The sequence below is a fragment of the Strongylocentrotus purpuratus genome, unplaced genomic scaffold (assembly GCF_000002235.5).
Source record: "Strongylocentrotus purpuratus isolate Spur 01 unplaced genomic scaffold, Spur_5.0 spur5_scaffold_5, whole genome shotgun sequence".
NCBI classification, from domain to species: Eukaryota; Metazoa; Echinodermata; class Echinoidea; order Camarodonta; family Strongylocentrotidae; genus Strongylocentrotus; species Strongylocentrotus purpuratus.
Genome location: NW_022145611.1, coordinates 42,224,440 through 42,237,963, shown reverse-complemented (window position 1 = coordinate 42,237,963; position 13,524 = coordinate 42,224,440). Strand labels below are relative to the sequence as shown.

The following is a 13,524-nucleotide window of genomic DNA, read 5'->3' as shown; positions in this document are numbered from 1 at the left end:
ACTCTCAGAGAAATAAATACGTGTTTTTTAAGTAAATTTCTTTCCCAATTAAAAACAATTTCTGTTGGGGCGGGGGGGGGGGGGATATTTTCAAAGTTTGGCATTTAATTCGTCATGCCTCATATTTACGAATTATGTTACATAGACTTGTTTTACCACAGTCATTTTTTTTATTAAAATTGTTATTAAAAAGGGTCTTGCCAGTTTTTATTACACTAGTTCATACCTATTTAAGATACAAATTCATCTTTTGGAAAGAATCTGAGGCTGAGGTATGTTCTTATTCTTTATGATGTCATTGTTATTAAGCTTAACGAAAGTTATTATAGGGAATGTGTTCTTTAGAAAATCTATATTTTCCCGTACTATTTGGAGTGACATTAGTGGTATACTCAATGCCTAAACAAGAACAAAACATGATTATATGCCCGTAATAAAATGTTTGTAATATATACACGTGTATCATAAATGGGTTAGTAAATACGTTGCTATTTTTTACAGATTTTTACTTTTTAATAAATATAGTCGCTGGCATTAGTTTTACGATCCAATTTTTATCTTCACAACTCGAATATGATTTTAAGAATGGGTGTGAATATTTTAAGCATACTGGTAACATTTCTGAAAGTAAGGTATTTTAAGGCTTCATTCATAATGATACTTTGCCAACATCTAAGTAACGAATATTACATTCACACATTCATCGAACGGCAATTCATTAATTCATTCAACATAATGGTTTATTCAATATATACCTTCAAAAGGACCGAATTGTGGATGTTATTATGGAATTTAAAAAAGGGTATTTTTAAATTATCATATAATGCAGAATTTATATTATTGAAATACATGTAGTACATTGTATACATAAATGAATTAGAACATCTCTGTTGAAACGCCGATGCTAAATTTTTGACGAAAGAACATTTCTTTGATATCCAAATTTAATCAGGATGAAGGGTAAAGGTATATAATGACTAAAATAGCAGAGGATTTGCGGTACTATTCAAATTAGAATTGGAAAAAAAATGTCTAAAGTTCATGGGATCAATATTAAGAATTCCGATTAATAAATCTTATGAGTAATTGTTTAATAAAAGACTCATGCATGTATTTATTTCATCAGATGATAACCCTTCTAATTTGAATAAAGATTGTATATCGTTTTATGTTTAGTTACACGTTGAAAAACACCTGTATGTGATTAAAAACAAAACAATGAGAATATCAAGTCTATTTGTATGTGTTTGTTATCTTATCATTCGGGTCGTTGAAATCATGCAATATTGTACCCACCAAGGAAGATAAACCATTAAGTCAATGCTTCATAATTATAAGCAAATTCAGTGCTGTTTCATAAACCTTGATTTGATTTGATCTTACTCACCAATATTAAAAACATATAAATAACAATATACGTGATAGCATGAGAAACTAACATTGGATGGATCGCCCTGCTCAGCTGTGCTAGTACAGGACAGCTGTTCTATTGAGGGGTCCAGAAATCAATAACAAGTTAAAATAACTGCTTTAAGCTCCTGAAATCATTGTACTTGAGTGTCGTAGAATAACAATTGTTATTGATAATAAGTTTCGTGAAAAAGGTCCCTGATTCTGTAAATTGCATTTTTCAAGTAGAGAGATTAGCATTTCCCACGGGATATAACAAAGTAACAACTACTTTCGAAAAATCAACCTAAGGCACTTTCAATAGCCTTGTGCGTCACGTATTGAAAATGTGCAAACTGACAATCACATATTGCGTAATCCAAACTGAATCACATAATTATTATTGCGTAAGCCCAACGTGATTTCTGTATAGGGTCTTAAAATTGCCGCTGACTTAAAAAAAATAGTTGCGATCATGTCAAGTAGACTTAGATATGACAGAGATTGGAAATATCTACACTATCCTACAAAGCAAATAACCCCTTCCTGCTTAGCGGAAGCTAAAGCTGTTAAATACGTGGAATGGTGCAATACAAACATATTTTTTTTGTTGGTGTTTTTAGGTTTTTAGAGTAGTTAGTCCCTATCTATGGAGACTATTACAGTAATGACCTAGAACTTATTTTCAAGTGATTATTTTCACATTAATAGATTTAGGCTATCAAGTTCTTATTGATGTTTTTTTCTTCTTCAATTTCCTATATCTGACAAGAAAACATGCCAACAAAAAAATAAACGACGTGATGCTTTAATTAACCGGAATATAAGAATTAATATCAATGCTTTTGATGTATTATTTCGCTTTTACTGAAAGTAAAGATTTACAACATTGAAGATATCTCATAGTCATGTATATAATTTTGTTTTGTTTTTATAAAACATTATATGGAAATGGGTTGTGTTTAATCTTTACAATACTCTTCAAATTCTCTAAACCGGCAGCAGTTGACTAATATTTGATCACACTTGTGGGTTTATTGGAACAAAGCCGAGAAAAACGAAAATCAACGACTCTCATTAAATACAACGTAAGCAAGTGCTAATTGGTTGGAAGCAATCAATCAATATACTATTCTTGATGACAACAGCTGACAGATGAGAGTTCCGTGCTAATAGTATGGATATGAATGACTCAGCTGGCATGCAAGCCGCCTTAGCTCAGGGGTTAGAGCACTGGTCTTGTAAACCAGGGGTCGTGAGTTCAAATCTCACAGGCGGCTACTTAATATCTTTTGTAAAATAACAGGTTACATCATTCCTGGAGTATAATTGTTTCCTGAACATGTCTATTTTTGATGATTTATGTTGCGGTCATACTTTGCAGGTAAAAGCTTAGCAATAACCGCCAAGGAGGACCAAAGTTATATTTGGCGCCATACAGTAGCAGTTTTAGAGGAGTTTAGGGGGATCAGGGACGTGATAGAGAAGGACTGGAATCAAACCGCTCTCCTTTGACCCATGCTTCAAGCCGCCGAAAAGTTATGCGCTAATTTGCAACTGTTGACCAGATGGTGGGATAAAAGAGCGCATGAAATTTCAGGATTTAGCATTCCTACATCAGAAAATGGTATTACAGCAACTGTTCGCTGTCCCTTCCAGTGTTGAATGTGTAAAGAGTAGAACAAGCGGACACAAACTTGTATAATTTCATCCTTTTTTCCAACTGCAAAAATACAAAAAACACGCGAAAACACGCATTAGCAAACTTACAGTTATCGAAGATTGTAAATCATGGATTACATAACGGGACATTAAAACATGCACAAATAATTAGCGCATTACCCTAAAATATTGAGTTTTTGTCATGATCTAATTTTTCTTTTACCAACTCTGGCGCACAAATTATAGGAAGGGCGGAGTCCTAAATTTGAAAAATTGTTTGATCCACTATTCCCAATACAATACCCATATAAAATTTATATTTTACACTGAAATTTTGCCGGTAATTTAATAATTTGTAATAAATGCCCACGCCCCCTAACTCAGTGCTATTTAGGGTACGCATATGCGTGTTCCCAGCGACCCCCCCCCCTCTTTCAGCAAAAGTCCGGTGTACGGGTCGACCTTTTTCTTTTGTTATACGAGCCTCTTTCAGCACCCCCCTTTTTTTCAGCATAAGTCCGGTGTGTAAAGTCAATACGGGTAGACCTTTTTCTTTTGTTACGAGCCGGAGAGTTTAGGAATACGCATGGTATCCCTCCGTTCACGGAGTGGGGGGGGGGGGGGGGGGTCCGGGCTGGTGCCTGGCCTCCAAAAATTCCCGCAGTGGAAGCGCGGCTCGTAGTATGGAACTTCAAAGCCAAGTGGAATGTTACACATCCCATTGTTACGCTTTAGAACTCACGAATGCGTTTGAATAAATTACAAGAGTTTCGACTCCTTTCTTTCACCTCCCTGCATGGGGAGACTTAAGTGGACTATTTGAAAATATCACCAACAGGTGCTTAAAAAGACACTTGTGTTGAAGTACAATTCAAAAAGGAATGGCTCATTGGGGCTAAACAATTGGAGCTAAAGAAATTGGAAATGGAATCTATTCTTAACTTTACTCATTTTCACTCATTTGCCAAAGTTGAAGAATGATATTTATCCAAGTGATAGATGTTTCTGCACATTAATCAATATATCTAAGTAGCTCAGAGTAAGTAGCGTTCAGATTTTGCTAAAACAATAACACTTAGGTATGATAACTCTTAACGGAAAGTGACAGGAAACATCGAAGATAACTCAAACGCGTTATTTTCTTTTCTTTCACGGTTTAAAGGCGACTCTGTTATGAATATTAGAGTGTTTTTTTGCACTGAGAACTAACATGGTATTTCGGCCTTTGGTCTCATTTCTTTCTTACCTCTTTGTATTTTTAACTTTGAAAGGATTGGGGTTGAAATGTAATATTCATACCAAACATAAAACGAAATATCCACAGAACGATTGGTACTCAAATATTTATCAATTTTGCTTTCGTGTTTTATATGAACATCTATTAGTTTGATAACATATAATACTTGTTGATCTAGGTGATGCATCTATTTTTGTTTCCTGGACTCATTTTAGCATAGTTTAGTAGACCAATACCTACAGTTCTTATCATAGCCTCGCTCTCTAGTTTTCTTTCACGCCAGTTGTAAAAATAACGTTAGGGTTCCATTGCATCCTCTCCAGGTCGAGTGATCCCAGATATGTCAGCTTATTTTGTCGTAATTGTAAAAGTCATTTCCGAAAGTGAAACTGCAACCTCTTGCGGCTTCATGGCACAGCATGTGAATCAATGGGTGCTATTAACATTACACCACTCAAAACTGATTGGGAACGAGGAGAAAATATATATTTGGCCTTACAAATTTGTGGAGAATCAAAACTGATGACCACCCGTCACCTTTTACCGCGGGATTGCGTTATTGAGGGAACATTTTCTCCTTTCATTTGACAGAAGAGTCTTTAAAAATGAATAATAATCAGTATTACTTAATTATCGTGCAATTATACGTTACTAAAAAATGTCTACTTCATAAATTAGATCAATCAGAATAAACATTATTGAGTGATAAATTTGGGTGCAAGATCGATTTGGACTGGTCACTAACACGTTTGAATGCGTTAAGTATATTTTAAAACAACCATTATAAAACCTCTACAACGTTGTCATAAGATACTTGCTAGAAACACTAATAAAATGATTTACATTATGTTTACGAACAGTAAAGTTACACCTGTTAAACATACAATCGATACAAACTAACTGACATTGATATGGTCTTGGAGAAACCACTTTAAGTCTTGTTTTGGAAATTGCGTGGCAAAGCCAAGGGCAATTTTTGTTAAATGTAGATTGATAATAAATGGATGAAGACCACCCAGGTAAGTGACTTTCACCTCACTCGTGTTATGCAAGAAAAAAAGGTTGAGACGTCAATAAATATTGGAAAGCTAAACAGAGGCATGGCTAGGGGTGGCCCCCTCACCCTCCCCTAGCTTATCCCTCAAATGAAAAAGGAAAAGAAAAAAGGAGAATAAGGGAAAAGGAAGAGAGGGAAAACAACTCCTATCTATCACACTTTAGTTGCACTCAAGGCCCCCTCACATAAGACCGCCCCACCCATGACACCAGTCCTCCTTCAATAGGTGGACCCGGGCTACGCCACTGTACAATAAATGACTACGGAGAAAAAATGTCGACCAACGCAGGCAACAAATTGGTTTTGACAAATTGCGGATGATGCGCTATTATCTTCCCGCAGCGAGACTATTACATTCTGACATTGGTCCAGCTGAAATATATAGGGTTGCATTAAGTTCGTTGATCTAGAAAAAGATATATAAATGAGAAAAGAAGAGGAAGAGATGAGAGAATGGGAGATGGGATAGGAGAGAAGATAGAAAGGGAGGGTGGGGTGCTGGTTAGGAGAAAGTATTCGGGCTTTCAGTGTTGACAGTTAAAATAATAGAAGGAAAGAAAGAAGACTGTAATGTGTTTTTTGTATAAAAGGGGGGTATAAAGGCACTTTGTGATATCCAAAGAAAATTTGTCCAGTGTTTAGAATGGTGTATTTGTAGCTATCTTTGGCAGCGGTATTTGTTTTTTGTGTTCTAATGTAGCTGCAACGAGTTGTCTCGACATCGCAAAATTGAAAATATTCGTATTGTAACTTCACTGTATTGAAATGATAATTCCATTCCGCCCCGGCCCCCCCCCCACTCAGTGTTATTTAGGGTACGCATACGCTCGTTCCCTCTTTTTGAAAGCACCCCCTATCTGAGGACTGCCAACATTTCCGAACCCCCCTTTCGCGGGCTTTTCGCGGGCTTTTCCTGCCTTGGAGACCCCCCTAAATCATGAAAAATGGTCAATGTACCCCCCTTAATTCGGAATAATTTCTTAGGAGTGCAAAGAGATGAGAGAGAAAAAGAAAAAAACACCCCCTTTTTAAAGAAATCTCCGGGTGAAAAGTCAAATACACCCCTTTTTTTACAATTCTCGGGCCGGACTTTGTCGCACGAAAAGTACCCCTTTACCGGACATTTTGGCAACACGCATGCGGTCATTTCGAACCCTGAGTGGGGGGGGGGGGGGGGGGGGGGGGGGCCGGGCATTCCGCACGACTTTGAAATTGCTTATAATATCAAAATGAAGAGTGTCGCCTTGGCCATTTTTAATGGGGAGGGGGGGGGGGTTACTATGCAATCAAGTTGGCTGAAATTTTCCATCAAACAAGATTTTTTTTTTAAATGGTACTCGGATTTTCAAATTTTGAAAATAAGAAAAAAGAAAGGTACTCGGATGTCCAAACTTGGCAAAAACAAGAGTTATGACAACTATTTTTAAATACCGACATAAGTCGAAAATGTTCAAATTTGATGAAAATGAAATGTAGGGACCTAAATTTAGAAGTCATCCTCTCTCCAGCGATGCTCTGTCTGCGAGCCAATCTATTGATAGTCACCATTCTATAGCCGCATCCAACCCCTTTAAAATCTCCCACGTCTCGCTTGGGGTGTGTAGGGTTAATGAGTTTCTCTACAGGTCTTCAGTGAATGGCAACCACTTTCTTATTCCCAGCCCATTAACTCTCTAAACACACAGGGTCAACCCCCTACTCAGGATCACTGTTTACTCACCAGTAGGGGGAACCTACCAGGGTCTATTACCACCCAGAATGGTGCGCAACCTCATCAGCGCATCATGCTATCAATTCGCATGTCAATCTTTCTCAAATGAAGAAAATGATCGTGATTGTAAGGTAGACAGACAGAGGGTAGGAAATAATAGCAGAAGAATGAAAAGAGAGGGAAGAAAGTTGATAAGAAAAGTTTAAGCGAACTTTTGAAATAGTGTGTGATGATCTTCTGTTTCATCAATCTTCATATACAGAGCGTCCCAGAAAAAACGAAACCGAGAATTATCGATGTTTTATCATAACTTAATCACAATTATAATTAATAAATGACACACATTTTTATAGCTTAGATCCTCCTCTTTCAGTTGATGCAACTCATACAATGCATATTTCACGCATGAGTGATTAAAAACAATTTAAAGAGAGGGTACCAACAAGCCTTTTTAAGGGCGGTATCTGAATTTTAAAGAGAAAATCATATGTCTAGAAAGTTCATTTTCTGCCCTTTCATATGAGACCTCAATCAGGAAAAATGAGCCAGGAATAACAACGTTCTGTTTGTTTAAAGTAATGCTTGCATTTCCATAATTTGATTAAACAAATTCGTTTTCACTTGCTGCCTGCCGTAGCAACAGAGTTGCTTAACTCTGTTTCGTTGACGATCAGCCATGCATCAATAAGACGAAAGACTTGATGCATGGCTGATTTTTTTTTTTTATATGTGTTACATCAACTGAAAGAGGAGGATCTAAGCTTTACAAATATGTGTCATTTATTAATTATAATTGTGATTAAGTTATGATAAAACATTGATAATTCTCGGTTTCGTTTTTTCTGGGACGCACTGTACAGATACAATCTGTATTTTCTGATTAGTCAATGTATTAAACACCGATTTCGGTCTTTTCAATCACAATCTTGAGCACCTTTTTATCACTGTCATAATGTGGCAACAACACCATCATCACCTGACATTGCACAAACTGCACCCCCAACACCATGCACAATCACCACTAGCGATGCCAATATACCAATCTCACCACTACTAAACTATTGTCCATCATCATCACCACCACCCCCACCATTACCATCACAATTACCACCAAACTTTGGTTTTAAGTTTGTGATTGGATGTGTTTTTTTGTTTTTTTCCCCCCTTAATAATTAAAACTGTTTGCTGATTGGCAGAAGGGCATTAACTTATAGCATTTACAGTATTCATGCTTTCTGGCTATCAACAGTGGAACTGCCATTCTTTTCCACAAATTCATTCTTATTTATGTGTCCCACTCTCATCATGAAACTTGGCATCAGTCACCATATTCAACCAAATTCAGACCAATCACACATCTCTTCCTAGAGAAGGACAACAAAATAGTCATTAGTGAGACATCTGTAACTTTGATTTTGTTTGTGATCATTTCATTATGCAGTATATGCACAAAAGCCTTTTTTCAGTAAATGAATACATGTACATATATGTTGTACTTTTTCCAGGAAGACATCACATTTGAATTCCCCTACAATCATGAAAGTTTTCACAAGACAAGAAGAAAGAATCTGTTTGGCACCGTGGATATCTATTTATAATACACTATAATAGAGTCAATACCCTTCTGGCTCTGAACAGGCAAATGTGTCATTGCCTTCAATACTTTGACAGAATCTCAAAGGGTGATATTATGAATTATTAACTTTGACATATCAACCATCAGATAGATATAACTCTAACTCGTTCTGCTAGTGATTAGAGCAGAGTTATACCCATGTTTTCCTATTACATGTAACCTAATTTGACAGACTGCCATTTATTTCACTTGAATATTGCATGAATATATTCGTACAGAATCATACAGAGACCATACAGTTTACTTCCTTCCAAAGAGACTGGGTAATAGATGACTAATACTACGCGATTTGTTTAAAGGAGATATAATGTACCAGTAACTAAAACCACATGATTATTAACAATCTAACTCTCTGACATGAATTCATGAACAGTTAATTGAGTGATCAGTACATAATTAGAAGTCCTAACGTTATGCAGGTTGTTTCGTTTTGTATTTCAGCTTTTGAACCAGCACCTAGTATCACGATCACTGATTTAATCAGTGAGCTATTGCACATAATGAGTATCATAATATCATATCAAATTTTGGGGCTTATTCCTGTTTTTGACATGATCTTTTGACCAGGTGTAAGCAGATTTAAAATTCACATACCGGTACTGGTTTTATCTTACTCTCTTTGTTTCATTTCTTTGTTGACATCTTGTTTTCAAGCTGTCGGCCGTCTGGTAGCTTACTAACAAGCATTTATGCTTTCTTAGCAGTCAGGTAAAATAACCACCACCACATATATATATCCTTGGGATACATGAGTACACTGCAATAGCTCCATCTATGGTGGTACATCACATATTCTCAGTGACTCGACTTTAACCATCAACTCAACAGAAGAATTCTGATAGAGCTTGCAGAAACCAAAATATGGTAAAATTTACCAATAGTACAACAGTCTTGTCTCAAGGACAGTGCTAATTATTTTGCAAATGATCTGTTTCATAGTTGACACCTTGTTTTCAAGTTTCTTCTGAATTGGGGTTGACTTTCTTTCTCCTGGCTGACTTTGGGGCAAGAAGAGTAGCTGTCCCTGTCATTACAATCTGAAAAATTAAGAAACAAGTTTAAAAAATCAATGTCTATCAATGTATTGTGAATTGATGAGGGTCTGAAATACACTGTATATAAGAAATCTTTAATAATTTTACTGATATAAACAATTAGTATGACTTTAAACGCTGAAATTTGATACATTTGGAATAGGCATTTTTATATAAGAAATACAAAATATGAAAACAAAGTCAAAGGCCTAAAAACTGAAAGTTTCCTATTGGATGCATTCTTGAACCTCAAAACTAGAAGAACAGAAACATTTCACAATACTTTAAAGTACTCAGGATTTCACAACAACTTGAATCAGTCATAAACTGTAATGGAGATTATGACCTAGATGTGTAGTTACTTTCATGACAGATATATTAATTTGAATCTTATATTCTACTGGAATAATATTGAATTTTGGATTAATTAATCTATTCATGTTATATTTTTCACATATTTATGATCATCACTGACCTTCCTTAACTGTTGCACATGGAATGATATTTTACCAAAGCTCTTTAGGGTACGAGTACCATTTGGTACCTAACCTATGGGTTGGCATCTAACTCTTGAACATTGGTACTAAATCCCTTTCTTGATCTCATACCAACAACATCTGGGTGCACTGACCCAACTTTTGAAAATGCCCCGTATGAGGCATTTCTACATCATCTTAAAATCCTATCATACATGTGTTTCACAGCCTACCTCATTCCTTTCAGGAACTCGACAAGTGATGGCGCAATTCACTAATAAGCTTCTGACATCAGTGACTTCCACTTCAGCTATGACCTCTTCTCCAATAAATACTGCAAGGGAAATAATATAAATAGTGAAGGGCAACATACACAATGATAAAGTAGTTAAAATGTCACTTTAAAACACATATTTGACATTTTCTAATCAAATTAAGAAAATGAAGAAACAACTGAGTGAATTCTAATCTACTGCTTTACAATCTCTTGCTGCACTCCAAAAACCACAAATCATATTTCCTGTAAGGAGCCAGAGGGGCTCTATCTCCTATACTTTCAAATAGGGTTAAGGACCTTCTGACTCTATGCAGATGATATTTGGAATTCAATAAGTGACAGGTGGTATCCCATTGTCAATGGAATGAGAATTGTCTTTTCCTAATTTTAGGAGAGATAATGGTAAAAACTAAAAAGTAGAGAAATTAAGAAATAAACTGTTATGCCATCAGTGGTGAACTGTGAAATAAATAGTGAAATCTAAGTGACAAGGGGATACCACATGTTTCTTATTGAATTCCATATCATCTGTATAGAGTCAGAAGGTCCTTAACTCTATATTTCCCTCCAGCCCTTTCGTTCTCTCTTCTCTCTTATTTCAAACATTCTTTTCATATATATGTCATATATGATGATTGTGGTATATATTTAAGCAACTGTTAGCTGTTAAGCAAATTTTATTAATTTGTAATAGGTGTACACTGATTTATTAAAAAAATTCATTCACTGTGTGATATGCCTTAATACGATTTGCTAGATTATTTACTGTAGTTTTTTTATGTTTGTATAGATATTTATGTTTGTATAGATATTTATGTTTGTATAGATATTTATGTTTGTATAGATATTTATGTTTGTATAGATATTTATGTTTTTATGCAACATACACAATTATGCAATTCAGCCATCTGGCTGCAAATGATTTTTCAATAAAATCATTACCATACCATACCATAAGAGTGAAGTGATGTAAAGAATGTGAAAATGTATATAAGCTCACTCATGATGGAGGTAATCAAAATGCATTCCTCATTGCTATCAACCAAGAGAAGTTCCTCATGGTATTCAGCCCAGGATGGGTTTTTGTAAACAAAATATTTAGGTGTTAAATGCAAATTGAACTCGGGCATGCTTAGTGCATTGATTACCCCATGCCCCCTGTAACTTTGCCACCAGGATCAGTACAAAAATGATAACAACTTGAAGTGAGGATCATTTCTCTAATAGTTTGTGAATTTATCATTTTCTGAGCAGCTAAACTGATGTTACAGTACTCACATGGCTTGGGGAATTCAGAAAAATGGGATATAACAATGGTTCCAGGCCCTGGTAGCTTGGTTCCCATAACAGCAGATGCCAAACTGTGATAGAACAAATAGACCATTTCACTTGAAAGTATCATATAGCAGGTTTTTACCAAATGTTGCATCAATGTACTGCAGTTGCAGTACAGTATCACCTAACTTTATACACAGTCAGGATAGTAATGCTGCCATGTGTGAAATTAACCAAGTTCGGGACATAGAAGTATCTCAACCTGTATAGCCTAAAAACATATGCCATCGCCATGATCATTTCTAGGGTGCCTGATGACGGAAATTTTCTTTAAAGAAAGTAAAAATGTGGTCTAACTTACAGTTACAGATCAAATGAGAGAGAACCTAAAAAAACAAGTCAGAGATGCCAATTTGTGTTTGATATTGAGACTTGAGTGTAACTCGATCAACGAAACAAAAATCTTATTTTCTCAAATCACAATTCACTCACATTTGATTGACTTAGTGGACATCACTTGGTGATTTGCCTGGCTCAAAGGGATCTGGTAACTTTGTCTTAGATCCATTAAAAAAATCCTTGAATTAGCTCATTCATGCTGCAATGATAATTATAAACCTTTAGGACATTCAGGGACCCAATGACTTTTACAAGCCGATCGCCTGTCTGATTATCAAGATATTTATGATTGAAAATTGAAATCAAATTTGTGTTTGCCACATGGTTTTCATAACACTAGTCTATTGGGGAAAACCGATCACTCAAAGGTTTGCACTTTTTTGAGGCACTTCTTGATCATTATGAAGCGCAAATTTTTAGGGCTTCAATATAGGCCCAACACCGTATCACAGACACTGATAACACATAGGGCTGTGCATCTCAGCTTTAACATTGTTAAACGATCCCTTAACTTTAGAATACCCCACCAATATAGGGTTTATGTACTTAAAACGTCAAAGACCTAGGGTTAAGGTTAAGGTTAGGGTTAGGTTGGGGTTGGAGTTAGGGTTAGGATTAGGTTTAGCAACTTTCAGCCCAGCTGTACACAGGCGGGATAGAGAGTCGATGTGGCTCTACTTCATCTAAAAATTAGATGAGGTCTGCAACCCGCTCTATTTTTATGAGCACCTTATTGTTTTTGATTTTTGAACTCTGCACCCTCAGTTGTGATGTTTGTTGACAGTTTGCGATGCCACGGAAATCTGGACGTATATACCGATTGGTCCTGTCCAGTACCACCTTAGATGTAGACTAGACCCTAGGGTTACTTAAATTAAAAGAATATCATCATCAAGTCTCGAGATTTAGCTCCATTGGTGAAGTATTTGGTACCCTACAAACGTTTGGTCAATTTTAGTGGTGGGGTATTCTAAAGTTGCTCCATTACATTTGCCCTTTTAGGCTGTAATAAAAAAAAACTTCATCTGATCATTTACCCATTCAACAGAACTCCGTGAACAACAGTCTTGCCAAATCGCGTCTTCGCAGCATATTCCTCATCGGTATGCAAGGGGTTCGTGTCCCCGGAGAGTTCGGCGAAAAGTCGCACGTCTTCCCGGCTAAATTTCTTCGATACAGCGGCTTTATCTCCCTTTTGAAACCAGAGCAAGACGCTCGATCCTGATGCATAACTTCTCAATTGTGTGAAATGACATCTTGAGAATGATCTGAAAGGCTGATAAAGATAAGACATCTTCTGGTAAGAAATGTACTCAAACACAAATCTTGAATTGAATGATCACTTCTCAATTTCCAGGCGAGATTGCCCAT

At 36.2% G+C, this 13,524-nt stretch overlaps 1 protein-coding gene and 1 non-coding gene across 2 annotated transcripts; one reads left to right on the top strand and one right to left on the bottom strand.

Moving 5' to 3' along the window:
- Nucleotides 1-2,596: 2,596 nt before the first annotated feature.
- Nucleotides 2,597-2,669, top strand: TRNAT-UGU. The gene has a single exon. It is a non-coding gene; the product is annotated as a tRNA-Thr (tRNA).
- Nucleotides 2,670-8,464: 5,795 nt separating this feature from the next.
- On the bottom strand, nucleotides 8,465-13,524 carry LOC754233 (hydroxyacyl-thioester dehydratase type 2, mitochondrial). The gene is made up of 4 exons (XM_001178256.4): nucleotides 13,191-13,524; nucleotides 11,758-11,840; nucleotides 10,436-10,536; nucleotides 8,465-9,729 (listed from the first exon to the last, which is right to left on the bottom strand). The coding sequence occupies exons 1-4, from the start codon at nucleotides 13,445-13,447 to the stop codon at nucleotides 9,646-9,648; spliced, it is 525 nt and encodes a 174-aa protein (XP_001178256.1). The 5' UTR covers nucleotides 13,448-13,524; the 3' UTR covers nucleotides 8,465-9,645.

Excerpts from the sequence above, each read along its gene's own strand:
- LOC754233 (XM_001178256.4), bottom strand. The coding sequence starts at position 13,447 with ATGTCTTATCTTTATCAGCCTTTCAGATCATTCTCAAGATGTCATTTC. Across the intron at positions 11,841-13,190 it reads CACGGAGTTCTGTTGAATGG|TTTGGCATCTGCTGTTATGG; the intron begins GTAAATGATCAG and ends GTTCTATCACAG. Across the intron at positions 9,730-10,435 it reads GAGTTCCTGAAAGGAATGAG|ATTGTAATGACAGGGACAGC; the intron begins GTAGGCTGTGAA and ends TTAATTTTTCAG.